Source organism: Aspergillus clavatus, genomic scaffold (assembly GCF_000002715.2).
Source record: "Aspergillus clavatus NRRL 1 1099423829806 genomic scaffold, whole genome shotgun sequence".
NCBI lineage: Eukaryota > Fungi > Ascomycota > Eurotiomycetes > Eurotiales > Aspergillaceae > Aspergillus > Aspergillus clavatus.
In genome coordinates this window covers 1401689-1429561 of record NW_001517093.1, presented here as the reverse complement: position 1 = coordinate 1429561, position 27873 = coordinate 1401689, and the positions used below count along the sequence as shown (strand labels likewise).

General features: G+C 51.4%; 10 protein-coding genes across 10 annotated transcripts, besides 7 other annotated features; 5 read left to right on the top strand and 5 right to left on the bottom strand.

The window, feature by feature from the left end:
• Positions 1 to 322: 322 nt before the first annotated feature.
• ACLA_084030 (ribosome biosynthesis protein RRB1) lies at positions 323 to 1930 on the bottom strand (the record flags this gene model as incomplete). Its single annotated transcript, XM_001268133.1, has 3 exons — positions 323 to 347; positions 405 to 1671; positions 1732 to 1930. 3 exons carry the CDS (start codon positions 1928 to 1930, stop codon positions 323 to 325), a joined length of 1491 nt encoding a protein of 496 aa, XP_001268134.1.
• Positions 1931 to 2660: 730 nt separating this feature from the next.
• On the top strand, positions 2661 to 3773 carry ACLA_084020 (Spg1/Tem1 GTP-binding protein; the record flags this gene model as incomplete). Its single annotated transcript, XM_001268132.1, has 4 exons — positions 2661 to 3153; positions 3205 to 3497; positions 3547 to 3621; positions 3675 to 3773. 4 exons carry the CDS (start codon positions 2661 to 2663, stop codon positions 3771 to 3773), a joined length of 960 nt encoding a protein of 319 aa, XP_001268133.1.
• A 1298-nt stretch (positions 3774 to 5071) lies between these two features.
• Positions 5072 to 5103: a microsatellite.
• Positions 5073 to 5103: a microsatellite.
• Positions 5104 to 5111: 8 nt separating this feature from the next.
• Positions 5112 to 7190, top strand: ACLA_084010 (uncharacterized protein; the record flags this gene model as incomplete). The annotated part of the gene is made up of 1 exon (XM_001268131.1): positions 5112 to 7190. The coding sequence occupies one exon, from the start codon at positions 5112 to 5114 to the stop codon at positions 7188 to 7190; it is 2079 nt and encodes a 692-aa protein (XP_001268132.1).
• A 383-nt stretch (positions 7191 to 7573) lies between these two features.
• Positions 7574 to 7598: a microsatellite.
• Positions 7575 to 7598: a microsatellite.
• Positions 7599 to 9650: 2052 nt separating this feature from the next.
• On the top strand, positions 9651 to 11740 carry ACLA_084000 (sugar transporter; the record flags this gene model as incomplete). The annotated part of the gene is made up of 7 exons (XM_001268130.1): positions 9651 to 9949; positions 10004 to 10127; positions 10179 to 10255; positions 10422 to 10786; positions 10865 to 10898; positions 10957 to 11238; positions 11308 to 11740. The coding sequence occupies 7 exons, from the start codon at positions 9651 to 9653 to the stop codon at positions 11738 to 11740; spliced, it is 1614 nt and encodes a 537-aa protein (XP_001268131.1).
• Positions 11741 to 12705: 965 nt separating this feature from the next.
• akr1 (putative aldehyde reductase (AKR1)) lies at positions 12706 to 14011 on the top strand (the record flags this gene model as incomplete). Its single annotated transcript, XM_001268129.1, has 5 exons — positions 12706 to 12752; positions 12823 to 12927; positions 13048 to 13132; positions 13191 to 13478; positions 13529 to 14011. 5 exons carry the CDS (start codon positions 12706 to 12708, stop codon positions 14009 to 14011), a joined length of 1008 nt encoding a protein of 335 aa, XP_001268130.1.
• A 497-nt stretch (positions 14012 to 14508) lies between these two features.
• ACLA_083980 (uncharacterized protein) lies at positions 14509 to 15021 on the bottom strand (the record flags this gene model as incomplete). Its single annotated transcript, XM_001268128.1, has 2 exons — positions 14509 to 14722; positions 15005 to 15021. 2 exons carry the CDS (start codon positions 15019 to 15021, stop codon positions 14509 to 14511), a joined length of 231 nt encoding a protein of 76 aa, XP_001268129.1.
• A 1822-nt stretch (positions 15022 to 16843) lies between these two features.
• On the bottom strand, positions 16844 to 18937 carry fos-1 (sensor histidine kinase/response regulator Fos-1/TcsA; the record flags this gene model as incomplete). The annotated part of the gene is made up of 1 exon (XM_001268127.1): positions 16844 to 18937. The coding sequence occupies one exon, from the start codon at positions 18935 to 18937 to the stop codon at positions 16844 to 16846; it is 2094 nt and encodes a 697-aa protein (XP_001268128.1).
• A 367-nt stretch (positions 18938 to 19304) lies between these two features.
• Positions 19305 to 19335: a microsatellite.
• Positions 19336 to 20970: 1635 nt separating this feature from the next.
• ACLA_083960 (FAD-dependent oxidoreductase) lies at positions 20971 to 22149 on the bottom strand (the record flags this gene model as incomplete). The annotated part of the gene is made up of 3 exons (XM_001268126.1): positions 20971 to 21253; positions 21315 to 21712; positions 21763 to 22149. 3 exons carry the CDS (start codon positions 22147 to 22149, stop codon positions 20971 to 20973), a joined length of 1068 nt encoding a protein of 355 aa, XP_001268127.1.
• Positions 22150 to 22556: 407 nt separating this feature from the next.
• Positions 22557 to 22589: a microsatellite.
• A 920-nt stretch (positions 22590 to 23509) lies between these two features.
• optF (small oligopeptide transporter, OPT family) lies at positions 23510 to 26149 on the top strand (the record flags this gene model as incomplete). The annotated part of the gene is made up of 5 exons (XM_001268125.1): positions 23510 to 23593; positions 23782 to 23970; positions 24030 to 25357; positions 25409 to 25893; positions 25950 to 26149. The coding sequence occupies 5 exons, from the start codon at positions 23510 to 23512 to the stop codon at positions 26147 to 26149; spliced, it is 2286 nt and encodes a 761-aa protein (XP_001268126.1).
• An 80-nt stretch (positions 26150 to 26229) lies between these two features.
• Positions 26230 to 26251: a microsatellite.
• Positions 26252 to 26260: 9 nt separating this feature from the next.
• On the bottom strand, positions 26261 to 27661 carry ACLA_083940 (putative guanine deaminase; the record flags this gene model as incomplete). Its single annotated transcript, XM_001268124.1, has 1 exon — positions 26261 to 27661. One exon carries the CDS (start codon positions 27659 to 27661, stop codon positions 26261 to 26263), a length of 1401 nt encoding a protein of 466 aa, XP_001268125.1.
• Between the last annotated feature and the right edge of the window lie 212 nt (positions 27662 to 27873).

Sequence of the window (27873 nt, the reverse complement as noted above, 5' to 3'; positions counted from 1 at the left end):
CAATTGGCTAAGGAAGTGTCTTCTATGAATTGACGACGGACATCGGTAGATAGTACTCTAAGGCCGATAAGAGAGGGATGGTCGACGCCGATTGCATCTTGTTTCAGCAGACTCAAGGAGAAAGAGACGCAGGTCTAAACACGGAATTTATGCAAGGCCCACAGTTTTTTGTAGTGTTGTCATAATGTTCATTCAATCCGAAGCTGTACTAACTCTATATAAGAATTACGTGAGGTATTTTCATCAAACTAGGTGACAGCACAGACAGGCGTTGGTATCAGAATATGCAAAGGCTGGCTGTCACATGCGCACCTCGATGGTTTTAAACACTGATGGTCTTGAACACACTGCAGAAATAGGTTAGTAAAAGTGTACCAAGTGAGTAGACAGATAGCATAACTTACCCAAAGCCGGAGCTGCCAGTTGCCATGACAGTACCAGGCATCTGAGCCTGCCAGTGAAGTTCCTTGACGGACTCCATGTAGTGAACGAAGAGCAGCTGAGGTGGCACCTCGGCCATACCGGCCTCACGGCTCTCCTCCTCGTCGAGTTCGACGGCCAAGTCCCAAAGGGTCACGGTGTTGTCTGCGGAACCGACCGCAACGACACTGTCGTCCGTGGGGTGCCACTCGATGCTGGTGACGGGCTCACGGTGGAAATCGAATGCGGCGACAGGAGAAGCCTTGATTTGCGCCGAGGGTGCCGACGGGTTTGGCTTCCAGTGCCTCAAATCCCAAACGGCCCACTGTCCATCATCGGCACCGGTAGCCAGAAGGTGGAATGTTTGATTCGACCAGCTCATGACATTGACGTCTGTGTTGGACACCTTGACATCAACGGCGGGTTTGCGCGACTTGGACCGGACATCCCACACCTTCACGCTTCCGTCACTGCTGGCGGAAGCGAAAACGTTCTTTTCGTTGGGCGACCATTGCAGCTCTTCGACCGACGAGAGATGGCCGGTGAATGGTCGTGTATCTGTGACCCATCCTCCTCCCTCAGTGCGGGTTGTAACGTAGATCAATCCGTCGTTGTCGCCAGTCAACAGTTTTCCGAGAGGCTGTAGAGGAGACCAATCCAGAGCATAGCCTTCAGACTTGTGCATACGAAGGGTAGAAAGTGGCTTAGAAGCGGAAGGAGGTAGTACGGTGCCGGGGACGTCAAAGCTAGTCAGGTGGGGAGTCACGTCGTGGATGACGACCTGGGAATTCTCGAGCATGGTGGCTGTGATGGTTTGTGGTGGCTTGGAGTAATCGACGGATTGCGAGGGGGTCTGATGGGCACGGACTCGGTTTGTTGTCGATCCAAGAGGGATTGACTTGGACTCGAGGATTGGCTCACCACCATCGTCGTCATCGTCCGAGTCGCTCTCCGAGTCCGTCTCATTCTCCTTCTCCATCTTGCTAAGGCTACTCATCTTGATCACCAGCAACTCATTCTCCTTTGCTCTGCCGCCCGCTGCCTGTGTGCCTGCAACTGCATAGACCGTCGCGGGGTACGTCCGGCGGTTGTCGCCGAGGGAATCGCGCACGATGTCGAAGGAAAGACAAGGCCATGGTGTGCTGAGGGTGTGGAGCATGTCGTATGTGGACGGATCGGGCGACAGCACCTCTCCAGGTGCGAGTTTTGTTCTTCCAGGAATAAATGTCTGTTTGTCTACTTCCATCGCATCTGTCCATCGCAGCGTTGTCAGTCAAGGCATTATTTGCGGTGCAAATGCAAAATACAAACCTTTCTCCTCCTCCTCTCGTTCGGCATCGGGTCTTCCATCCACACCAGCCTCTAAGATTTCGTCCTCGCTCTCAAACTCGTCTTCGAACTCATCTTCAAACTCCCCCACCTCGTCCGCGGGGATGTCGGCAATTGGTCGCTCTCCAGCCTTCAGAGCGACAGAGTGCTCCTCGGACGCGTCCGCGGCTCTCTTGGACATTTTGTAGGATTTATGCGATTATTCTCTTCAATAACAAATGGTGCACGAGCCAGTCGTGCGACAGGATCAAAAAGAAGCCTGATGCTTGAAGGAAAATATCGTCGTTTAGGGTTCAGGAACTTTTTTTTTCTCATCCAGAGAGAGATTGAGGCGGGATGTGCGCTAGTCCTATCGCAGCCTAGCGCAGATCGACCTCCCATGGGCGCCCGCTTCGTCTGGAGCTGCGGCTGTGTCGACCTTGAACGCTCATCTCAAAAGGGGTCCCTGAATCCTCCACACAACTCGAATCATAGTGCTGTTGGGTTGTTGCTTGGCGCTGTTGCTTTGACAGCTCTCTCCTCTCGTTTGTCGGGCGTCTTTGACCCTTGCTGCTGGCCTGCTGGCTCGGCTACCGCTCACGTCATTTGGTTCCAGCGAAAGGCATAGTAATAAAAACAAACACAAGCTCCCGCCGGGTGTTGCTCGTCTTTCCTTTTCATCAGCTTCTCATCGGGAATATTGCTTACTCCTGGCAATTCTTTCTATAAAAACTGGGTGTGAAACCGCATCCCATGTGGGCTTGGGAAGCTCTTCTCTGACCAGCATTCCGCAAGTCGGTGAGTTTGATAATTTGATTGATCTCGATCATGCTCCCCGCTCCCCTGAGGCATGTCGGAGAATTAACAGATGATGTATCACACTAGGTCGCATTGTTAAGTGATTTCCCGCTCATCTGTACCATTACATGAATATGGATCCGCCACAGTCTATTTCTGGTGTCCTGGACATGGCAGAATCGCATCATCAACAGACCTTCGATATGCCAGGCTCCGCATTCAAACCGACAGAGGAGCCCGGCGTCGCTCCAGGGTTTCACGCTGGATACAGCAGTGACTCGCACGCTCAGTACACTTCGCGTACCGCGGATCTCAATTCACTTTCCACATATGAATATCGAACCCGCGAGGACGACCAATCTCGCTCCAATCCATCCCCGTCATTGGCGCAACAGCCACACCTGCCGTCTGTACCAAGGCCAGACTCCGGGTTATCTTCTGGACCTGAGCAGCGCCATGGTATCTCGCAAGTTTCCCAGGAAGTCGGACAGAAACAGCCATCCCAGCCAACAAAGAACAGTGTTGTAATCAAGGTTGGAATGGTCGGTGATGCCCAGATTGGCAAGACAAGCTTGATGGTGAAGTATGTCGAGGGCAGTTGGGACGAAGATTACATCCAAACACTAGGTATGTTATTCGTTACAGTCTATGGGATTGATCTCTCTAACCTATATGTAGGGGTCAATTTTATGGAAAAGACCATCTCCATCAGGAATACGGAAATCACCTTCTCCATCTGGGATCTTGGCGGCCAGCGCGAGTTTGTCAACATGCTTCCGCTCGTGTGTAACGATGCCGTTGCTATTCTGTTCATGTTCGATCTCACACGCAAGAGCACATTAAACTCGATCAAAGAGTGGTACCGCCAGGGTCGTGGTTTCAACAAGACAGCAATTCCTTTCCTTGTTGGTACAAAATACGACCATTTCGTGAACTTCCCTCGAGAAGACCAGGAGGAGATCTCTATTCAGGTAGGAACCGTCATTGATTTTCGCCATGCACGCGCTGATGACTGTGCAGGCCAAGCGATTCGCCAAGGCGATGAAAGCGAGTTTGATTTTCAGCAGCACCAGTCACAGCATCAATGTACAAAAGGTCTGACTGGTTTTCGACGTATGGGTATGACTCTCGGCTAACTGATTGGTCAGATATTCAAAATCGTCCTTGCCAAAGCTTTCGACCTGAAATGCACCATCCCCGAGATCGAAAACGTTGGCGAGCCCTTGCTACTATACAAGAATGTTTGAACATGACGATGACATGGCAGTGGTATGAACAGACATGTACTATGGGACGAAGTGATGTTGACGATTGACCAAATTCCTGTTCCCTTCACTCTCAAGTTGTGAGACAAGTGACCAAGGAGAGTTCTGGAGTCAGACCGAAATATGCGGATGTCATTCTTGTTCTCTTGCCAACTTCTTTCTCTCCTTTCCCCCTTTTTCTTCTTCTTCCTCTCCATTTCTGTTTATTTCTCCAACTTTGTTTGTTTCTGTTAACAGCATTGGGTTGCGTGTAAGGGGTTACTTTCGTGTCCATTGATTTCTATTTCGATTTCTTTCTCTGTCCAGTGTCTAAATTCCCCACCACCTTTTTTCTCGTTTCTTCCTCATCATTGTCATTTGCCTTCATCAATTTCTTCCAACGAGGCGAAGGATTTCAGCGGTCATGCTGCATTTTACTCAGAACCAGAATCGTCCTTGGCTCCTTCTTAGTTACCTATTTCCGATGCTATATTGAAGTCGATCATCTTATTTGTCTACATCATCCTAATCAATCCCAAATATGGTCACCATAGCCTTGAGCTTTGACAATGTGGGAGGGTTGGCTCTTCCCTCAGAAATTCTATCTATAATGTCTGATATCGGACCACTTTTAACGATATCTATATTGACACCTCAGGCATCTATTGGGCCCTGGAATCCTGGTGGAGTCAGGTGGGGTAGAATAGAACATGTGATTTGACTTTTGAGCCATGAAGGTTTGATGTCGAATTGACAGGAACCAAATCCATCCATTCCATGTTGAACTTTGAAAGGGAGGGCTTCGAGATTATTGCTGTTTGAGCAGCAGTACGGATAGAAGACACCCGTTTTCACGTCGAAGATTCACCACCAAGAGTGATTGTTGTCAGCCAGCGCCGCCCCTGTTGATATCTCAGGCAATCAGCCTTGTGAGGCTCCTAACAACCACCCCAGCCTTGTTTCGACAGCGCTTGGATGTTAGGGGGAGCAGGGGGGTATGGATGGCCTATAAATTAGCACACACGCCACCTTAACTCTCCGCTTTTCATTCGCTTTTTAGCCTTTTCTTCTTTGCCTGCATGAGAATTGCTGGTATCGAATACTGAGTTTATCTGTCGTCTCCCTGATGTGTCCTTGAATGCCGTAACTCCCAGTTGCCCGATCCGGTCATTAACTTCCCCCAGCTCTTCAATACACTCGCTTGCAACCTGCCACGCTACTTGAGGGCAATTCTTCCGTGACACCCGTTATCATATCATTTTTCCTCATTCGGATACTTTCATTCTTCTCGTCTGAAACAAAAAAGAAAAAAAAGAAAAGAAAAGAAAAGAAACGTGGGAAATGGCTGAAGAAACGCAAGTGCTTTCTATTCAGCAACGGATCGCCGCCCTAAAACAGGCCCAAGCTGGCGAAAGCGTTGATGGCTCCGGATCGGCAATTGTAGGCTCTCACCCAACACCATTCACATCACGACCTGCCTCGTTCCGAGCCAGCACCATCAATAACCCACCAACGAACGGTTATGGGTCTGTGGTTGAACGTTCTACCATTGGGAATGAGCCAGCAGGGGCGCCAACGCCGGTTCCTCGATCACAGTCATTCGGCCAGAAACCGAAGGCACCTCCGCCACTGCCCACACGAAAAGCTTCATACCAGCAACTCGCGCCTGCGTTGCCTCCTCGAAGGCCTTCCGTGAACTCAATTGATTCCGCTGCGTCGGATACTTCACGTTCCACCATATCCACGAGTACCGTGAGAACGACAGAGACGTGTACTTCAAATGGTACTGGAAACGGCCGCACGGTGCGTGCCCCTCGCTACGATGAAGCAAAACTACCTCCGCTTCCTCCAAAAAGGGGGGATGCTAAGGGTCCTAAGACGCCACAGCGACCGAAGTCGGCAACAATGAAGAGCGGAGACAGCTTGCCGCCACCGCTGCCATCAATAAGGGAACCGCCGTCTCTGCCCTCTTCTCGGCCTGCATTGCCTATTCGTCGAGCCGTAAGCAATATTTCCCTGAGAAGTACAGAGAGCATGCCCCGACTTCCTCCTCGGCTACCGTCGAGAGACGGCCAGGATCGGTCGCCTGGTGCAGACACTGAAGTTAAACCGGCAAGAAAGCTCCCACCACCTCTCCCATCGGGCGCTGCTTTGGGGAAATTACAGCAGTCGGGTTTTGGAGATATGAATAAAAAGGCGCATTCGACGGAGGTGCCGAACGGTGCGCCGCCCCCAGTGCCTGTCGCCTCAAAGCCAGATCTGTCCAAACTCATGGCGACGAAACCCAGAATGTCTAATGGAAATTTCTCGGTTCCAAGTACGACTGGGTGTCTGAAATGTCGAGACTTTTCGGGCCCGGACGCCCACGCTGCCAAATTTCCGCGCGAAACCTTACCGACCCATGATCTAGTCTGGCTGGCCAGAGAGCTCACAACACCATTCCCTTCAGCGACAGACAAAGCCAGGGCTTTGTTCACCTGGTGTCATCATAATATTTGCTACAATGTCGAAGCCTTCTTCAACAACTGTGTCAGGCCGTCGACACCCGCTAGTACCCTTGCCACCGGATTGGCAGTTTGCGAAGGGTACGCAGCGATTTTCGCGGCTCTTGCAACTCATGCTGGGCTGGAAGCACTCGTTATCTCAGGTCACGGTAAAGGCTATGGCTATGAGCCGCTGGCGCCTGGAGCTAGCGTGCCCCCATACAATGCTGGTCATGCTTGGAATGCAGTGCGGATTGACAACGGTCAATGGAAATTGATCGATGCCTGTTGGGGTGCCGGGGTGGTTCAGGGGCCAGGACAACCATACCAGAAGCTCTTTAACCCATCATTGTTTACCATGACGAACGATGAGTTTGGCCTCAAGCATTTCCCTGGTACTCGCGATCACTTCTTCCGCGACAATGGCCGGCCGGGACCAAGTTGGGAGGAATATATCTTGAGCGATCCCCAAATTCCATTCGGTGTTGAGCAGCCGAAGACCTGGGGCGATATACAGAAACACTATATCGGCGAGCGGACATTCTTGCCAGCCGCCAAGCGGATCTCGCCCTACCAGCAGGTTCCGGTTCGCTTCCAGTTCAGTCTCATCTGCGAGCACTTTTCGTTAGAGTGGCACGCCAAAATCCAGCCTAGCGTGTTTCTGCTAATAATACACGGTGTAGACGGCCGGAAAGACGAATACATCGCCTTTGATCACGTCCGGGGGACAGAGCCCGGCGGCGGTGGAGATCTTTGGTACCTTGACGTTCAAGATCCAAGGACTCTCGGCGCACCCGGCCAGAAACTGTTAATTGCCGTGCTCACCAAGTTTGAGGGTCGTGAAGATGCACGGGGTGTTACGGTGCAGGAATATCGACAAAAGGCTGGTCGCGTGGCCATGAGTTTCGCCTACATAGCAGAATGGGAGTTGGTATGATTCTGAGAATCGACTCTTCATTGCGCTTCTCCTTTTCAGGTTATCAATAATAGACGCCCATCGGCAATCTGCAAGAATGACACAAGTATTTTTAATGGTAATAGTTGCTGGTCAAGAGCCAATACAAGCCGTTCACCACGCATCATCTCCTTTGAATTAGTACAACACTTCATTGAATCTGCCAGTTCGAGAGCCAAGATCGAAGAAGCCTGTTGAATTTGGATCCTCCTATGCTGCATTTGAGTTCACATACAACAGATCGTCAAGAGTGATCAATGGTGGACAGGCTTTGTGGCTATTCTGCCGAGGACCGACCACAGCACGAAGGAAGAAGAGAGTTGCGGCCCGGTTGCAGCTAACAGAAAAGTTGGTTAATTTAATACGATGATGATGATGATGATGATGATGCTGTGGCTTGTTTGCGGTGCAACTTCTAATAAATGAGGATTGACTGAACAAAAAATTGCTGGTTGAAGTCGGGGTGTTGTTGGCTCTTCTACGGAGTAATGATAGTCTCAGGTCTAGATATTGTCGAGATTGGACCAGACACTGGAGAACTCTGGTTGATAAATCACCATGCTTTATCCTGGCGACACTTTCTTTTCTTGTTTCTGTTCGACGTGTCAAGAATAATAATCTCTCAAGTTCACCAGCCCAACAGGAGGAAGCTTGGAGATTGGTGGAAATCTCCCTTCTAGGAACAGGGCGATGCCTCGGTGGGCCTAAGGCATTTTACCCAATGACGCCCATCATGGAGTCTGACTCTGACAACCCACTTCTCATCTTAGCCTTCTCGGGTTCAATCTGGATCCCAACTCCCAAGTGCCCAACTGTGCACGGGAGAATTCTTGAGCTTGGACTATCCGAATACCCGGGAATGATGAATCAAGAAGAACCGCTGCATCAATTCAAGCAGTAAGCACCGAGCAGCTTCTGGGGTTGGATTGGCCAGGTGTTTGAGCGATATGGCCTCAGCTGGCAATTGATGCGCTCCAGCCTCCCGCAACATCAGAAACTCGGTTTGTTTATCCCGGGGATTCTCCGTCTCTCATCTCCAGATTACGGAGAGACAGTGGGTCGTTGGTTGACAGCGTACGGAGTGAGGCCCAGTCAGATCCCCAGTCGCTACTCCATTTCTGTCGCCAAACCGCGAGACTTGTTCATCCCTGGCTATCGGCCAATCTTCGAATGTGTTGCTATCTCACGCTCATCTTTGTGGTGTAAGATGCGATCAGCGACAATTGTCTCATATAGATACTCTGCGAAGCAAAAAGGAAGTATCGGCTTCGTCCACCAACTTTGTCCTCCGAACGGCATACGCAGCCGTCGCTAATTATATGCCTTCTTGGCACATATTTTCGCACAAATTCGGGTATGCCACAGCCGGGAAAGGAATCGATTTCTGCCGATCTGCGCAATTTCGGCTTTGAGAGAATCGATTCTGGGGGTCGCTTGACTCGCTTCGTGTTCAGTTGAGCCTTTCGGCCATCCTTACTTTTTCGGCGTGCAGCACTAGTCTCGCCCGCGTGGGGAACTTTTCCCCGGATCCCTCCAAGTCTCCACGGCCCAAGCGCTGGTTTTGCCAATTTACCTCCGTCCAAGTCTTCCACACAGATGGGACCATGGTTTTTTACACTTTGATTTTCAATATCCACCTCTGCGAATAAACGAATCAGCGATTGAATTCTACACAAGGTCATATTCGGGGGGTTGCATGCTGGACTCTGGAGACTTTGGCTGGGCAAGCTTCCTCGTGCCATTGGTCCCTGGGTGGATGTCCATCGGATTTCTATGTCTCCCGGGTATCCCCTGTCCATAATCCATGTCCCATGGCCTTGTTTAGGGCCAATATTTACACTTTACGGACCAGGATTATTGGGAAGGGCACTCTTGCTTTATCCGCCGCATTGATATTGCTTAGTGCTTACAGCCCGGTACAAGCATCAAGGATGCCGTCAGCCACTTACATATGCTAGATTGCAATGGGCTGTCATCATACCTGCATTATACATACAAGTGCACAGTCCGTATTCGACTGCATGCGTCTGACTCTTGTCTCGCTTCAGAGACATGGGGCACCAGAATCACAATTTCTTTGACCACGAGCCGGACTCCCCCCCAGTCTGTTGGTCTCCACAGTCCAGAATGACTCGGATAATCGGGTCGGCTTTCCCAGTGACGGGCTTCACGCCCATGGGGAATTTCTCTGACTGTTAGAGTTAGACTCGGATAGTGTGTCCCTTCGCGTACGCAATCTTTCTCCTTTCTCGGGTGCATATAAATGATGCACGCAGACCCGCTTGCGAGACCGCCTAAATATCTGATAAGCCGTACTGCTCCCGTCTGCCTGCGAGCTTCTTTTTCTCCTGCCGCTTTTTCGCCTTTCCTCTCACCACTCGGCTACCTACTGGCCGCTACCTTGTCTTTCGAGATCTTGTGAGGTAGATCCCATATCCCGCCATGGCTGTCGGCAATCTATACCTGATTGCGGCCGTCGCCGTCATTGGTGGTGGACTGTTCGGTTTCGACATCTCGTCCATGTCCGCCATTATCGGCACGAAGTCGTATCTGTGCTATTTTCATCAAGGACCTTTGGGGTATGAGAATGGAGAGCCCAAATGTAAGGGACCTCATGCCGATGTTCAGGGTGGCATCACTGCCTCTATGGCCGGTGGTTCGTGGCTTGGTGCTTTGGTTTCGGGTTTTCTCTCGGACAGGCTTGGTCGTAAGACCTCTATCATGATCGGCTCTGTCATCTGGTACGTTTCGTCTGCCTCGTCAATAGTTGAGTGATACATCATTGACTTGAACAGGTGCATCGGCTCCATCCTCGTTTGCGCCGCGCAAAATATCCCCATGTTGATTGTCGGCCGTATCATCAACGGTCTTAGTGTCGGTATCTGCTCGGCTCAAGTTCCAGTGTACATCTCAGAGATGGTGGGTTCTCTTGTGCAAAATATAATGAGCAGCCAGCTAATTGCATATCAGGCACCTCCCACCAAGCGTGGCCGTGTCGTTGGCATGCAGCAATGGGCCATTACATGGGGTATCCTCATCATGTTCTAGTAAGTGCTCACCCCATCAAACCTCTTCTTCCCCAAACCAAAATATACTCCGGGCTTAATTTTCCCGTCCCCGATCCGGACTCCAAGAAATCCTACTCTACCAATATCACAATACAGAATGCATAGTTTCTAGGATTTTTACTGATATTCCATGGCCACATCACAGCATTTCCTACGGATGCAGCTTCATCAATGGCACTGCAGCCTTCCGCATCCCATGGGGCTTGCAGATGATTCCTGCTGTACTGTTGTTCTTTGGCTTGATGATTCTGCCCGAGTCGCCCCGTTGGTTGGCTCGCAAGGATCGTTGGGAGGAGTGTCTCGCGGTTCTTACCCTGGTTCACGGGAAGGGCGATCCTAATTCTCCCTTTGTTGTCCGCGAGTACGAGGAGATCAAGCAAATGTGCGAGTTCGAGCGCGAGAATGCCGACGTCTCCTTCCTTGAGCTTCTGAAGCCGAACATGCTTAACCGCACTCATGTTGGTGTCTTTATCCAAATCTGGTCGCAAATGTGCGGCATGAACACTATGAGTACGATATTTCTTTCCTACGTCCGATCTTTTCTGGCTCCTATCGCTTATCCTTTGAGCACAATCTAACATTGGCTAGTGTACTACATTGTGTGGTTGTTTGCTATGGCTGGGTAAGAAGAACCATTCTCGGGGTTGGTCCAGGAAGTCGCTGACGCCTTTATCCCCTAGATATACTGGAAACAACCTTCTGGTCTCATCGTCCGTTCAATACATCTTGAACGTGGTGATGACCGTCCCCGCTCTGCTTTTCGTTGATCGCTGGGGTCGTCGTCCAACGCTCGTGCTCGGTGCCATTGGCATGATGACCTGCATGTTCGCGAATGCCGGTCTGCTGGCGACGTACGGTCATCCGGCCCCTGAAGGTGGTCTGGGCGGCGTCGAAGCGCAATCCTGGTTGATCACAGGTGCTCCTAGCAAAGCTGTCATTGCTTTTACCTATCTCTTTGTTGTGTAAGCCTCCACATTCCTCGTTCCGGACCATACTACTGGCAATAAACCGCAGAATTCTGACTGGATCAGCTCGTATGCTATTTCTTGGGGCCCTGTCAGCTGGGTTTATCCCCCCGAACTATTCCCGCTGCGGGTCCGTGGCAAGGCCAATGCTCTCTGCACATCTGCGAACTGGGCTTTCAACTTCGCCCTGGGCTACTTCGTTCCCTCCGCGTTCGTCAACATCAAGTGGCAAGTCTACATCGTCTTCGGTGTCTTCTGCACGGCGATGGGCATCCACGTTTACCTCATGTTCCCCGAGACTGCCGGTAAGACCTTGGAAGAGGTCGAGGCCATCTTCACCAACCCCGAGGGCATCCCTTACATCGGTACCCCTGCCTGGAAGACCAAGAACGCCTTCGGCCGCAGTACTGTTCTGGAACAGACTGGTTTCGACGAGGAGAAGAAGGTTGCCGGAGTGGAAGCGGTGCACGAGGAGACTGCCGCGCCGAAGACTACTTAATTGTGGCTTTGGCGAAGCACAAGATGAATTGGGAACAGTTGAGTTCATTTGTGCGCATGTAGTCAATGTGTATATATCACTCTCTCCTGGGAGGTTCTGAACTTCTGGGGTGGAGGTTGCTCAGCGATCCTACCCTGTGGAGATACAGGACTTGTTGTCCTCTGATATACTTAAGTAACTCAATGGCTATTCTATTTGATTTCCAGGCCTGGTCTCCTTGGTGGTGCTCGTCGTGTAGAGAACTACCTCAGCCATGTCCTCAACAAGGCAGAAATAGAACGAGAGCAGCGATCAAACGGGCAAATGTCCGGGTGGGGCGGAGCGCAGGCCGCGCCGAGATCACGTGATATAGGTCGTTCAGGAATGTCTGCCGAGATGATGTCACTGCCTGTGTGATCATATAATCATCGACTCCGACCTCTATCTATCTATCCATCCATCTCCAAGAGAGAGAATCATTAACATCTATACTGTTCTTTTTAATCCTTTGGGCAGTAAAAACAGGCATCTTTTCGATGCTTCGAGGACACACAGCTCTTGAATCATCCATCCGCTGATGTAACTCTGCTCCCAAATCACGACAAATAATACGCCATACGACACGACATCCCACGCGCAATCGAGGCTATGAGCCCCTCGGTGGGGCATGGCGGGGGTTCAAACTGGCTGCTAACTATCACTATGGTTAGTTACAGTGACTGCGAGCCTGGATGATGATTGATGATGCTCTCAAAATGTGGGATTCCACAGCCAGAGAGACTTAGACTTTTCCCCTTGAGCCTGGCCGTGCATCAAGGTTCTTCTTCCCATCCCACCCCACCCCCGGAGCAAGTGCCGGGACAAAAAGAGTCCCCTTTTTATTTCTACCTCCTCCTCCTCCTCCTTTTTCTTTCCCTTCTTTCAATCCCCCAATCTACAATTCTTCGATACCCAAACATCGCTCTTGATCAACATCTTTTCCCATCATGTCTCTCGGAAAGAAGGTTACTCTGAACACTGGTGCTGAGATCCCGTATGTCGGAATCCTATCCCATCCTACCTGAGAAACCGTTTCGAAGCTAGAGGCTGACCTGAACCAACAGCCAGCTGGGTTTCGGTACCTGGCAATCTGCCCCTGGAGAGGTCGGCGAAGCTGTCTACCATGCCTTGAAGGCTGGATATCGTCACCTGGTATGTTTTTATCCAAAGTCTGCTCCATTCTGAGAGTACCAGCTAACCTAAAAATCAGGATTTGGCCACCATGTAGGTTCCGGGATCCCCTTCCACTCGATTCTACCTAAGCATCCGCAATTAACTGACAATCAAAGCTACCAAAACCAGCGTGAAGTTGCCGACGGCATCAAGAGGGCTTTCAAGGATATTCCCGGCCTCAAGCGTGAGGATCTGTTCATCGTATGTTTTTATGCTACAGATACAAACAATCTCATGGCCAGGGTCTAATACTCTCCAGACATCCAAGCTGTGGAATAGCCAGCACCACCCCGACGTCGTTGAAGAGGCCCTCGACAAGTGCCTGGCTGATCTCGAGCTCGACTATCTTGATCTCTACCTCGTCCACTGGCCTGTGGCCTTCAAAACCGGCGATGTCTACTTCCCCCTCATCAAGGATAGCTCCGTTCCCGGTGGTGACGTTGAGATCGATGACAGCATCTCCATCGTCGACACCTGGAAGGCCATGATCAAGCTCCCCAAGAGCAAGGCCCGCGCTGTGGGTGTCTCCAACCACACCAAGGAGCACGTAAGACAACCAAGCCCACCAAGTCTGTCGATAAAAGCTGACCCCATCAGATCGAGGCTCTGATCAAGGCCACCGGCGTCGTCCCCGCCGCCAACCAGATCGAGCGCCACCCCCGCCTGCAAAGCAACGACCTGGTCGCCTACTGCAAGGAGAAGAACATCCTCATCACCGCCTACTCCGCTTTCGGCAACAATGTGATCGGCCTGCCCCTGCTGATCGCCAGCGACGAGGTCAAGCAGGTCGCCAGCGACGTCTCCAAGAGACTCGGCCACGAAGTCTCCCCCGCCCAGGTCATCCTCGCCTGGTCCCAGTTCGGCGGCCACAGCGTCATCCCCAAGTCCGTTACGCCGTCGCGCATCGCCGCCAACTTCCAGGAGATCGAGCTCACCTCTGAGGAGTTCGAGAAGGTGTCGGAGCTGGGCAAGCAGCGCCGTCGCTTCAACATCCCCTACGCAGCGTATAAGCCTCGGTGGAACATCAACATCTTCGGCGAGGAGGACGAGAAGCCGGCCACCCACAATGTCATTGTCTAAATGCGCCCTGTGGGGTTTTCATGTCTCATGATTTTATGTAAATAAAATATGTCTGTGGAAAGAGTAGAGAACAGTACATGAAATGATATCCATTGATGAATTGGAGGTTTTCCTGGGTAGAATAGGTGTTGGGAGGAGATGGCAGCTGCGGCGTAGTGGAGTAAGTCCTATCTTGGTTGTTTGTGGTACACATTATGATACCTTTTGCCAATAGATTAATGATTTTCATAGTACTGTGGCTCGCGAGGGAGAAATAAAGAATTTGGACGTGTGGATGTCTTACGTTGAGAGGCGTTCGTTTCTGATTTATATTTGCGTTCTGGGAAGTCGGAATAGCCAAGTGACCTACGTAAAGTAGAGAAAAAGACCCTTCAAACCGATAAAGCAGCCAGAACTGCTCTTCGCCTTTCGCAAGGTGAAGGAGAGTCAATACATAATTGCCTATACTCCTGAAGCGATCATTAGAGAGAAAGCCCATACGAGTGCATCACAGGCCACTACGGCTGCTCCATAAACAGCTTCACCAGATCAGGATAATTCGGCGTCCCGAGCCACATCACCGGATCCCACCCCACCCCCTGAGACACAGCAAACCCATCGGTGCCACAGGCCGGGTTACGGGTTACTCCCCTGCGTGATATGATATCGTGGAGGACCTCCGGATGCGCATACGGCACTGGGTTGACGAACCCGATGGGTCGACTTGCCCACCTCGTCGACGGAAAGATACAGCCCATAGCGAGACGAGCGGTGATCAGAACCATGAGTGGTCAGCAAACTACCGTTACCAGATTCAGAGGAAAATACATACACCTCCATCAGCAAATCATGGCTGCGGTTCGGATTGGACTGTGGCGGCTCTATCCTCATCGGCAAGGTTGACTGCCCATCCAATCTCTTTGCTTTAGTCTAGGGACGGGGCAATATATTCCGCCGTTCATGGGCGATTCAGTCATTCGGGGTCCGGGTGGCCAGCACGCCAGCCGATGTTGCACGTGTAAGAATCTCATTGTTCCTGAACAGCAAGACCAGCTTGATTTGTGCTTCTTTTCGAGAAAACCTCGGCGCGGACTCCCCGTTATATATTTAGGCCTTAAGCGTCCCCTGATCGACACCCCACACAAAATCGCATGTCCTACTCTTCCTGGCCCTAGATCATCGGAACGAATGGTGCGGGTCTGGTGCGTAGTATATATAGGTTAAGTAGCCAAGGGCCTCAAGAAAAATCAAGCTCGCGGATTAGCTTCTGGGGGATATCGATCGCGGAAGCCACAGTCGTTTTTGTCTTCTTCTTCCGCCATGAGATGGGGAGTTGCATAGTATAGGTATCCTCTTGTTGCCTAATCTTTATAAACCCGGTATACTAAATCACGGACATTAACATCACAAGGACGAGACCAAGTTGTCGACTTACTGTGTACAAAGTCACCATCCCCAGCACCCAACCTCGGAAACCTAACTCCTGAAGACCATGTGGACACTGGACAGCACAGCCATCGCGTCGAGACGATCAATCCTCGCACAGACGCCGTGAAAGCCAGATCCTCGTTTCGTAGTTCTCTTTCTCGCTCTCTAGAGGTGCGGGAGACCGAACTAGGTCGACGGAATGACGATATACGGACTATGATTGAGATCCCCACTGGACTTGGATGGTATCAGCAACCGACATGGAAATTAAACGGATCATTCCCGTGTCCTGCATGATAGCTCAGGGGACTGCCTCGTTGAGACTCCCCGCAAATATCAAGGTTGAGCTAGAAGTGCACTCCCGCCGCCGATCTGAATGTGTCCTTTGCGGGAAGAGGGAAGGATAGTCGGTTGATGGGCATTTGCTTGGATTCCCTGACTTCGATGGATGTGCAATGAACGTGGTTTGGGAAAGCTAGAAGGACAAGCGCAAGGTCAGAGAATGGAAATAGGAGAGTTAGGAGAGCTGAGGTTCAAACGGAGTCACATGGTCTGGCTTCGACTCCTCCAGCCATTTTCCAAGAAGTACTGCAAGAATATTGTCATATTGCACGGAAAACCTGAATAATAGATTGTCCAGAAAACCCCGATTGAATTGGAAAGAGAAGAGAAGAGTGCAACATTGGAAAAGCTGATGTATTCAATACCCCAGTACTATAGTTCATTCATTATCATCAATTCGTACATTGACATGATTATAGACCCTATCCTATGGCTGGTAAGATAGAATATAGAAAGCTCATGATAAGTTATCGCATTGTCATAACGCGATGATATTCGCCACTCAAAGTACAATTCGTCCCCTTCTCGCTGCAAGCTGCTGCCCCGTTGCTGCTTGCGCGGTACAATCGCCGTCCAGTCACCTACTTCTGCCGTCATGCATGGCGATGAGGGTGACGCTTGCGTGATGCCCGACTTCGAAAGGCCTTGAAAAAAACCTCCAAAATCCAGCCTATGGATCGAGCCGGCGAGGAAGGTGATGGAAACAAACAGGCGATAACGAAATCAACTTTGTTCGTGGCCTGGGATTGGGATTGGAAACCGCGAGTGCTGTCGTACAAGTATCAAGTAAGGCGGCTGGCGGAGTGCATAGATCCAACAATCAATGTGATGTGGTGGTGGAGGCATGTTGTGCTTGTCGATGTGAAGAGGCTAGTGGTATCATCCGACAAGGCACGAGCTGGCGGAAGATTCAACCTGCGTCAATCCACATTGGACCTCTGGCTCGATGGACGCCATGTGAGCTGTTACAGGGGGGCCGAGGGCGGATAGCTGTGCCATTCCGTCCCTCTCTAAGTCAGGGATGGACAATCAGATAATGTCCTCGAAAGGAGGCGTACAGCCGAAGTTAGAAGAACGAATTGCTCACGAACCGAGCCACTTCCACAACAGTTGTACCAGGTGCTTGCGATGAACCGGTTTGGCAATGTAATCGGTCATCCCCTTGGCGAGGTACGTCTCTGCGTCTCCCTTGAGCGCGTTCCCGGTCAGCGCGATGATCGGTACATCGAGATTCATATCGCGGATGCATGCTGTCGCCTCAAGACCATTCATGACCGGCATGTTGATGTCCATGAGAATGGCATTGTATGAGAACGGGGTTTGCTTGACGAGTCGGACCGCCTCTGCTCCATCCCAGGCTGTATCCACACGTTCGAAACCGAGACTTTTGAGAAGCTTCAACATGACAATCTGATTAACCATGTTGTCTTCTACCAGTAGGACGTGCAGGTGGGGAGCAATTTGTTTGACTTCATCCATGGGCTCATAGGTATCGTCCGCGGTGGTGGGCACGTAGGTTTTGCCCGCTGGTGGCACATCCACGCCGCACATTTTGGCCGTCAGCCAGAAGACGCTCCCTTTCCCGTTCGGATTGGGTTTATACCCAACGGTTCCATCCATCAGCTCGGCCAGGCTCTTGCAGATCGACAAGCCAAGCCCCGTACCCTGGTAGCGTTTGGTGGCTGAGTCGGCGAATCGTGTGAACGGAGTAAAAAGAGTGTTGATCGCTTCCTCAGGGACTCCAATGCCGGTGTCCACAACTTCGGTGGTGACGGTATAGAGGTTGGAATGTGCATCGTCCACAGCAAAGGAATGATTGACATTGACGGTGCCTTGTTCGGTGAATTTCATCGCATTTCCGACCAGATTCTGGATTACCTGTCGATAACGCAGAGGATCCCCTCGGAGCATCTTGGGAAAATTGGGAGGCATGGAAGAGATGATCTTCACGGCTGGATTCAGAGCTTTGCAGTTTCGCATCACCGCTGCCGAGATGTTCTCAACGCTCAATACATCCGTGTTCAAAGAGAAGGATCCAGAGGATAATTTGGAGTAGTCAAGAACATCATTGATCACTTGCAGCAGAATAGACATGGAATCCTCGATGATCGAAGCATATTCGCGCTGCGGATCATTCAACTCTGTCCCCGTCAGCATCGTCAAAGCCAGGTGCATTCCATTCATGGGCGTCCGGATCTCGTGGCTCATGTTGGCCAGGAAGTCGCTCTTCATCTTAGACGACTCCTCGAAAGCTGCGACCATGCGTGCTTCAGCCGCTTTGCGCTCAGTCAAGTCGCGCGTGACCTTGACGAAACCCACATGTCTTCCAAATTGAAAGATGGAGGTGATCATGACGTTCGCCCAGAACCGCGACCCGTCTTTCCGGTAGCGCCAGCCTTCGTCTTCGACTCTGCCATCCCGGAGACACACCTCAAGCTCCTTGCCTGGTTTATCCGCCAGGCGATCTTCGGAACTGTAGAAGACGGAAAAATGCCGACCGATGATATCATGAGCTTTGTAACCCTTGATGATCTCCGCGCCAGAATTCCAGGTTGCGATGTTGCCGCGAGCGTCCAGCATGAAAATGGCATAGTCTCGAACCGTGTCGACCAGGATCTTGTAAGTCTCGTTTATGTAGGCATTGTGCAACGATTCGGTATGGGTTCTGGTGACGTTATGGGCCTCCAGGACCAGATTCAACAGTGATGCCCCGTCGAAGATGGGTGTTATTCGGAGGGAGAAGTAGGAGCTGATTCGGGGCATATGGATGGTGTCAATAACTTGCACCGCGCGAGAGGTGATGGCCACGCGCAGGGCACCGTTCAAGGTCGCAATGTCGGGCGCAGGAATGGAGGAGAGAGGAAGTTCGTAGATGGACGCTCCAAGCATAAAATCTCTCGAGCGCTGGGAGAAGGTAAGATGGCTATCGGAGACCTCAATTACGCGCAGAGATGAGTCGAGGACGATGGTTGGGACAGGGGTGTGCCGAAAAATTCGATTCATGGACAACTGGTGGTCCTGCATACTGTCCAATTCGTTACCGCATGAGGCATCCTTCCTGTTGGTCTGCATATCCAGCTGCTCTTCGTCTGGCGGGGTGGCGATCGAGGAGACATTGATAGGCGCCGGTTGCCCATCGCCAATGTGGAGATGAAGCAGCTGTTTGTCAAGAGCCATTGTTGTGCCAAACTCTCCGCAAGAGTTTGAGCGTAGACACAGCACACAAGAATCGAGCCGAAGGTCTGTTTACTGCATTGAAAACATGAGGGGAGGTGAACTGCCCTCAGTGATTTTCTTCTCTCTGCGGCGCTCACTAGTCCTTACTCCGTAGGATAGTTAACGGCCGGGGATGTGTCAGTAGTCGTTCCCCTGGGTGTGGCGTAACCGGACGGACCCGAGGCTCAATCGAGAAATGGCCGAGCGGGAGAGAAGAAAGACAGAAAGAGAGAGAATAGATATCTCAGGTGGATTCGGTGAGTTGTTTCTTCAGAGAGAGGACTTAGTGGGAAGGAAGTGATAATTTCTTCGTCTAGTTTACCTTCCTCATAAGGCCAAAAATCATAAGGCCAAAAATCCTCAATTAGTTCGATCCTCCCAGAGAGGCTATTCCAAATCAATCGCTGGAACCAGTGAGTCTCAATGGGCAGGACTGGATCTGCCAGTGCCGTTTAAAGGGAGTAGTGTCTAAACCGAACGTAAAGACGAAAAAGGCAACATCACGTCAGTCCAGCGACTGGTTCCGTGTGTCAGCGGCAGCCACTGGCTGGCAATTTCCACCGGCTGCGGGGGAAGATTCCATAGCCAGGTTCCAGCCGCTGCAAAAACAGGTTGTGTAGCCGCTATTTTGGTTTGGGTTCGTCTGCCGGGCTTCGCAAAAACCCTGGATTCAAGTGATTCATAAACCGTGAAAGCTGGAAAGGGCTTAGGTAATAGACCCCCAGGACTCAGGAGGCAATGTCACATTGCAATGGTCATGGATTATTCGCCAGCATCATGACGGTCCTGATGGCTGCGTTGCGTTCGGACGCCTGCGTTGATATCTATGTAAGGCGTACTCAATTCATTCTCTGGAGCAGACTGGACGTGAGGGATTCCACCAATCATGGCCTATGGCCGGCTTCGCCCATCCCAGTCAGCAAGCCTGGTCGCTAGCTGCAAATGCCGAGCAGGCAAACCGTAAATCCTTGTATCTCGTTTCTGAGGATCTCTGAGGAAAGAACAAACAGATGGTCGCCAAACAGATAAATACCAGATTTGCGTAAGTGATCGTCGCATGGCCGACAAGGAGTCAACCCGAAAGTCGCACAATGATAGCACACGGCCTGACTGATTCAAACAATGGGCTTGATACCATCATGACATATCGTGTGTAACATCCTTTCCCGTGGTAGTAGCAGTAGTTGATGAAAGCCAAGAGATGTCTACTCCGGAGTATAGTCTATACAGAGCCGATCCCTTCACGGTGGTACCGACAATACCATGATATGTCTGCGGCATCCGTCAGTCTGCAGAGTCGCCGCTTGATGACCAATCGCCAAGCAGTACTCGCGTCGGCTACTGTTGACTGTCGAGTGTCGATAGATGCCGTGGGTTGTGACTTGTTAGGCTAAGGCGAGAGAACCGTCATATGATCTGGATCCCTGGGATGGTTCATGGTTCAGGAGATGGCTAGTGGATACGTGAAGTTCTGGACTCAAAGGATCAGTGCCAAAAGCTTGGAAGTGGCAGAGTAAACTTAGTGAATTCTATGGAATCCATTATGTCTAGCCTGGGATCTGCAGTCGGAAGGTCCCACTGACGCCAGAGATTTGCGAGATGAATGTTTTAAAAATAAGCACGAAGGAGCTGGTGGACCACTCTGGCACATAGAGGCTGATGATCGGAAACTCTAGCCATTATGATTAATGGCTAATTGTCCCTGTTCGTGAAGGAGAGAAAGAATGCATACCAGCTGGAACGATGGTTGGGATCACATGGCATCCCAAGCAACCTCCTATGGCCTCAGGCACTACCATAGTAGAGTGTAAATAATACCTAGCCACAAAAGCATAAAGCACAGGGAGTTGATATTATCCTCTTTATTGTATGTCATGTTCATAAGACAGAGTTCCCCACTAGCCTATAGACACTCGTACAGTAGTGCCATGTTCTCATTTTCAACAATTCAGCTTGGAAGGCCCGCACAAACACTAGATAGATACATCTAGCGACTAGAGAATGTGTTCGCACTCGGCCGTCTCAACCATCTTCACCAAGGCATCAGCCACACCATATGAGAATGCGTAACCACCTCCCCCAAATCCGTACGCGGAAAGGACCGTCCTGCGACCAATCTGCTCTGAGTCCAAGCGAAATCCGCCTTGTCTCGAGGGTCTGATACCGATAATGTAGCTGAGTGAATGTTCGGGCGGATTCTCAGGGACAATGTCTGGTGCGAGACGGTGGGCGCGCGCGATTTCGTCGCGAGCGATGTCCATGCCGACCTCTGGAGAACTATAGGCAATTAGTCATCTGCCATGCTCTAGGTAAAGGAGGGGGGGAGTGAATCACGGACAGGTTCTCCTGTTGCCTGACGCCCCCCAGCACCACCCCCTGAGACAATGGACGCGGAATAACATAGGTGTATTCCTTCCCATTGCGAAAGTACATCTGTCGACATTCATCGGTTCGGTAGAACACGTTCTGACCTCGTTCAGGAAAGCACCTTTCATCTTGCACGTCTTTAAGAGTCCTGCTACCCAATCCGCTGGCGTTGATAAAGACACTTGATTCGGGGAACATATCATATAGTTCCTGCAAGGACTCCACACGCTTGCGAATGATCTGGCCGCCAAGCGCAGTGATCTGTTTCCCGAGATACGGCATATGGCGAGTAGGATCCGTCACAAGAGTGTCGTAGGACCAGCCGCAATTGAAGCTTGAAGGATATTCGCCCGGTTTGAGTTCACGAAACTGTAAATGATAAGTACATCCACTGGCTGGAGATCCTATCAAAGACTCACATTAGATACTACGCTCTTGCCCCAGAGAGACGAGTTCTCAGACGGGGCTTGCTCGAGATACTCTCGCGCATTCACAAGACAAACACCTGACTCGGCCTCTTCCTGAGCCATTTTCGACAAATGTCTATGCGTGACAGCCTGCAGGCAACGATACTCATGGCTGATGCCGCCTGCAGCGTGCCATGCTGCCCCGGCCCAAGCGGAGGCATAGAAAATGTCCTGATCTCCTGGTAAGAATTCAGCGACAACCACAACATGAAAGCCGCTCAGGAGGAGTTGTCGTGCAGCTGCACATCCAATGATTCCTACACCTAGAATGATGACTGGACGCTGCGAGAAGGGAACTGTCACCATATAGTCCTCATGGTCATGAATGAAGTCCCCCATTTTGAATGCAATAGGTTCTCTCGTTGCACCTGTTGGGTGTGCCTCGCACTTGGAAAGTTAATCTTTGAAAGACTCAAGAGTGCTAGAGAATCGCACCATAAGATGACAGGGACGAACTCGGTGTAGGAGGCTCAACCTACAACACAACATGAGCCTTAAGGCAGGAGAGGTCTAGTGAAGTGTAGACATGCCGTGATCGATCCAGGACAGCTCTTTCAAGACGGATGAGACAGTATCACATAGGAGACCCAGTATAATCGAATCTTTCAATTTCCACGAGTCGATGGCTCTATTTAAACGAGCACTTCCCTTCAGATGTGTTCTGTCCCTGAGAAGACTTGCGATTTGCGAAACGCTCAGATCCGCTCTGTCGGCTCTACCCGCTGGCAGCGATATCCACAATGCTTCTGCAATCTGCAATCTGCAATCTGCAATCTGCATAGCACGCATGAACTACTAAATCGACTATTCCACCTTGAGTCACTGTATCGACCCATTGGGGAGGCGTCCAGCATCAACTCACCTATAGCACTGCTCGATGGGCCGTTGCCTGAGGGGCCACACTGCCATAGCGTCGGTGACTTAACCAAGAAGGAAGAAGGTTGCGGGCCATCCCGATAGATCTATAAGGATTCCTCGGGATGGGTACTTGGTCTTCAATAGTCTGGAAATTATTATTCTATTGATATTTCTGCAGGGATAGAGCGTGTAAAATGTAATGGATCCATAATGAGATGAATGTATGGAATATGGATATGAAGCGATTCTCAAGTCACGATAAGGTCACCTGACCGCTCTACTAAAGCGGCATGCAATGATCAATTTTGACGACAACGAAGGCCGAGTGAGATCCCTTGAAACTAATTATTCCTTGAATCTGGATCGAATTCAAAACCAACACGCAAGAAGGTTTCAACCAGAGATGTGTATGCCATAGTTTGCTCTAATTTGTGAGTCCCACTATTCACTCCTGTTGGTGTGAACTGTAAGGAGGCCAAAAATCTCCTAATAATCACGGCGATCAGACTTCCTCGAGCTCAGGCAGTCCCTCCAAGGCCCCTCGATCGGCCAATCCACCTGAATCATTGCATTTATCATTCTTGATTCATTCCTCCCACAGCAGATAAGCTGCCGAATAGCGTCAACTACCATGCATTCGGAGAGGTACAACGTGAAATTGGCGGACGATATAATTTCCGGCTCTAAGGGCCTGGCGGTGCACCGTTGTTGAACCTGCCGAGCGCTTCCGCCCGACAAACGACTACCCCAGAGGGCTAGTAGGAGTCTTGGAGGAGTTGTCGATCCGAACTAGGCTTCTTTTGAATATAGCTAGCTGGGTGCTGCATAGTGCAGGCCGGCGATGAGCATGAGCGAGACGCTCGGGGACGTCGTTGATTCGTCGGAGGATCATCAGTCCCAGTTCCCATGTAAGGGAATGATACAGGTGTGTTCCACATTGCTGGGGGTCTGAGACCCCTTTTCTATTGCACACTTTCCTGCCCTTATTCGTCTCCACATGTTTCTACTTGTGTGACATCTCAGTCGTTTAGCCTCTTGGCCAGGTGGTATTCCCATGTGGAGTTACGATTGTTTGACGACTCTCAGCGATTGTACTGACTCCGTTTGTATCAGACTCCATGGGCAGACGCAGTCCACGACGATGTGAGCGTTCTGAGCGACGGCGATGCTCAAAAGATCCTTCCATATGAGGCGGATGATTCACCGTATCCCGAGGTGCGCGCTGTCGTGCAGCCGGTTGACGATGTGAGCTTGTCGCTGAATACGATGCGTATGTGGGTAATTGGCGTCATCTTTACCATTGTATGTTGCCCATCAGATATCAAACACGTCCGATTTCTTTGTTGTTGACGATCATATAGGTGGGGAGTGGACTGAATCAATTCTTCAGTCTGCGACAGCCCAGTGTCACTATCAGTGCCCTTGTCGCCCAGCTCGTGGCATATCCGATCGGTTGCGCCTGGGCAAGATGGATGCCAATCGGCCTGTTAAATCCCAACCATCACTTCAACATCAAGGAACATGCTTTGATAACCATCATGGCCAATGTCTCTTTTGGATCTGCTGCTGCGACCCAGATAATCGAGGCCACGGTGAAGTTCTACGGCATGCCATCCCGCGGTGGCTTTGAGGTCCTTCTGACCGTCACCACACAATTACTTGGCTTTGGTTTGGCGGGAATGGCCTCGCGCTGGCTCGTCGTCCCCGCCACGATGATATGGCCGGGAGTACTATCCAATGCTGCACTCCTGTCAACATTACATTCGCAAACGAATCTTCTTGCAGATGGTTGGATCATTACTCGCCTTCGATTCTTTCTCGTCGTCTTCATTGCCGGTGCCGTTTGGTACTTTGTCCCAGGTTATCTCTTTACCGCCCTAAGTTTCTTCAGTTTCGTCTGCTGGATTGTTCCGCACAACGTTGTTGTCAATCAGCTGTTTGGTCAACGGACTGGACTCGGGATGTCGCTTCTGACATTTGATTGGGCGCAGGTGGTCTTCGCTAATCAAAGTCCCCTGCTTGTTCCCTTCTGGGCGGGACTCAATGTGATGGGATCGTTCGTCTTGTTCTACTGGATTATTTGTCCTATAATCTATTACACCAACACGTGGTACTCGGCTTATATGCCCTTGATGAACTCCAACACGTTTGACAATACCGGATACCCCTACCGCACTATGAAAGTGATGCGCAGTGATGGGACTGTCGATGTAGAGGCATACAAGAACTACTCGCCCATGTTCCTTCCGGCCGGGTATGCACTGACGTATGGGATCGCTTTTGCCAACCTTACAGGTATATTTTTTCATGTTGCGCTGTACAATGGCAAAGACCTTTGGGAGCAGTGGAAAGGAAGAAATCAGAAGGATGTCCATGCGCGATTGATTGCAGCCTATAAAGCCGTTCCCTGGTGGTGGTTTGCTGTTATCACTATCATCATATTTGCTCTCAGCATTGTGACCAATGAGGTCTGGGAAACAGGGCTTTCAGCATGGGCGGTTGTGGTGGCATTCATCCTCCCGGCGATCTATTTCATTCCTGTTGGGATCATCAAAGCTACAACCAACATTAGTAGCAATCAATTGAATCTGATCACCGAGTTTATTGGCGGATATGCTTTTCTTGGACGACCTGTTGCCAACATGGCTTTCAAATTCTACGGCTACGTCGCCGTGTCTCAGGGATTAGAGTGAGTACCACTCGACTGTGCCAGTCGAGACAGCACTGACCGTCCGTCTAGGTTTGTGGCTGATATGAAACTGGCTCATTATCTTCATATCGCTCCTCGAACGCTGTTCATGGCCCAAGGGGTAGCCACCCTCATTGGAGCCGTCGTTCAATGCGGTGTGACTGTCTTCATGCTTACGAGGTTCGATGACATTTGCACGCCAGACGCGGATGGAGGCTTCACCTGTCCTCATGGCCAAGTGACGTATTCGTCTTCTTTGATCTGGGGCGGCCTTGGTCCTGGCCGGAACTTCTCCCCTGGTCAGATCTATGGTAACCTGCTTTGGTTCTTCCTTGCCGGGCCTGTCGTTATCGTCATCACCTATCTTCTCGGGCGCCGCTGGAAGTGGCTGAACAAGATATCATGGCCTGTGGCATTCGGGGCCATGAGTCTCGTCCCGCCCGCGACGGGGATCAACTTCTCGTCGTGGTGGGTGGTGAACATGATTTTCAACGGCATCATCAAGCGGCGCAAGCCTGCTTGGTGGTCCAAGTACAGTACGTCCCTATTCCTGTGCGTTATCATCAGGAATCTAGCTAACAGTACCCGTTAGACTACGTCCTTTCCGCCGCCCTCGATTCCGGCGTCGCTGTGGCCACTGTTGTCATTTTCTTCTGCATTATTCTTCCTGCTGGGCCGCTGCACTGGTGGGGAAATGAGGTGTTTCTCGAGACGGCAGATAGTAAAGGCACGCCATGGAAGCCTCTACCTGAATCCGGATATTTCGGGCCTGCGAAGGGCACATGGGAGTGATACGATATCTACTATATCACGATTGTTGAATCGAAGGTTCCTTAAGCCAATTTGATTAGCAGTTGCTTGAAAGAGATATGAAAAAAAAAAAAAAAAAAAAAACCCTGCTCTTTATACTTTAACAGCCCGTCCCCGAACATACACCTTGGCAATATTGCGATCATCCCCCGTCATGAGAAACTTCTCCAGCACAATCTCGATCGAATCATCATCCTCCACAGGCGTCATGACACCTCCCTCAGCAACAATCTCCAACGCGTCAAACTCCTTGCCCACCGCGAAACTTCCCACCTTATCCTCCAACCCACACACCTGCGCGCCCCCCAGCGTCGCCAGGAAGAAACACTCATTCAGCCCCAACGCCGGGTCCGCGCCGCGCGTCTCCGTCGCCCGCGCCGTCGAGACCACAAACGCCTGCTTCATGACCTCCAGCATCGACACCGAGTGTCCACCGCCACTATCTGTGCCCAGCCCGACCTTGATGCCCCGACGCAGGTACTCGCGCACCGGCGCAACCATAAACGCCTGCATAGTCGTATTCGAGATGGGACAGTGCGCCACACCACAGCCCGCGCTCTTCAAAACCTCCATCTCCTCCTCCTGCAGGAAAATACAGTGCGCCAGGATCGACCGCTCCCCCAGCAGCCCAAATCGCTGATACAGCTCCGCCTCGTGCTTGAAACCGGGAAACAGCTGGCGCGTGAACTCGATCTCCTGCTCCGCCTCGTTGAAATGCGTCTGGATCGGCAAATCGGGGTTCTGCCGCGCCAGCTCCCCCAGCCCCGCGAGCACCGTCTCGTCACACGAGATCGCAAACCGCGGCGTGATAACCGGCTTCACGAGCGCGTTCTCGGCCTCGCCGTCGCCGTCGCCGTCGCCCCCGCCCACATCCAACCCACGCATCCAGGCGATAAACTCCGCCGTCTCGGCGACGGAGACCTCCGCGTCCGCGTCGCGGTACCAGTCCGGCGCGTGCCGGTTCATGTTACACCGACCGACGAGGGCGCGCTGGCCGCGCGTGGCGCAGATGCGCGCGAGGATTTTCGTCGCATCCAAGTGTTTGGAGGCGTAGTAGGCTGCCGTCGTAATGCCCTGGTTGAGGAGGCCGTCGACGACGGCGCCGTACATCTTCTCTGCGTATGCGGGATCAGCGAACTTGGCCTCGTGCGCGAAGGTGATGTTCTCCAGCCAGTCGAGGAGGGAGCGGCCGCGGCCGACGCCGCGCTGGGCCCATTGCGGGGCGTGGTGGTGGGTGTCGATGAAGCCGGGGATGAGGAAAGAGGTTCTGGGGAGGTGTTTGACGGGGAAGACGTCTGGGGCGTAGCCGTTTTCTGCGACGAGGGTGTTGATGGTCTCTGGGGCGGTGTTGGGGACTAGGGCTTGGATTTTGCCTGCAGTGTCGATGAGGAGGAAGGTGTTCGGGAGGATCTGGAGGTCGGTTGGGGAGAGGGAGTGGATGACGGTGCCGTGGAAGGCGATGGGAAGGCCTTTGGCGATGAATGTTTGGTCCATCGTGGCTGTAGACTTGGAGGATGAGTGGATGAAGCGACGGGAAGAGGCGGGAGATGGATGGTTTCTGTCTGAGAGAGAGATGATCGTTATCAGTGCGGGGCAGCTGCAGGTGACAACACAAGATCAGCGTGGATGGGAATCTACAGCAGTGAATCTGCAAAGATATTTAGGGTCGATAACAAATATTTACAGATAAATCGTACTACACTAGT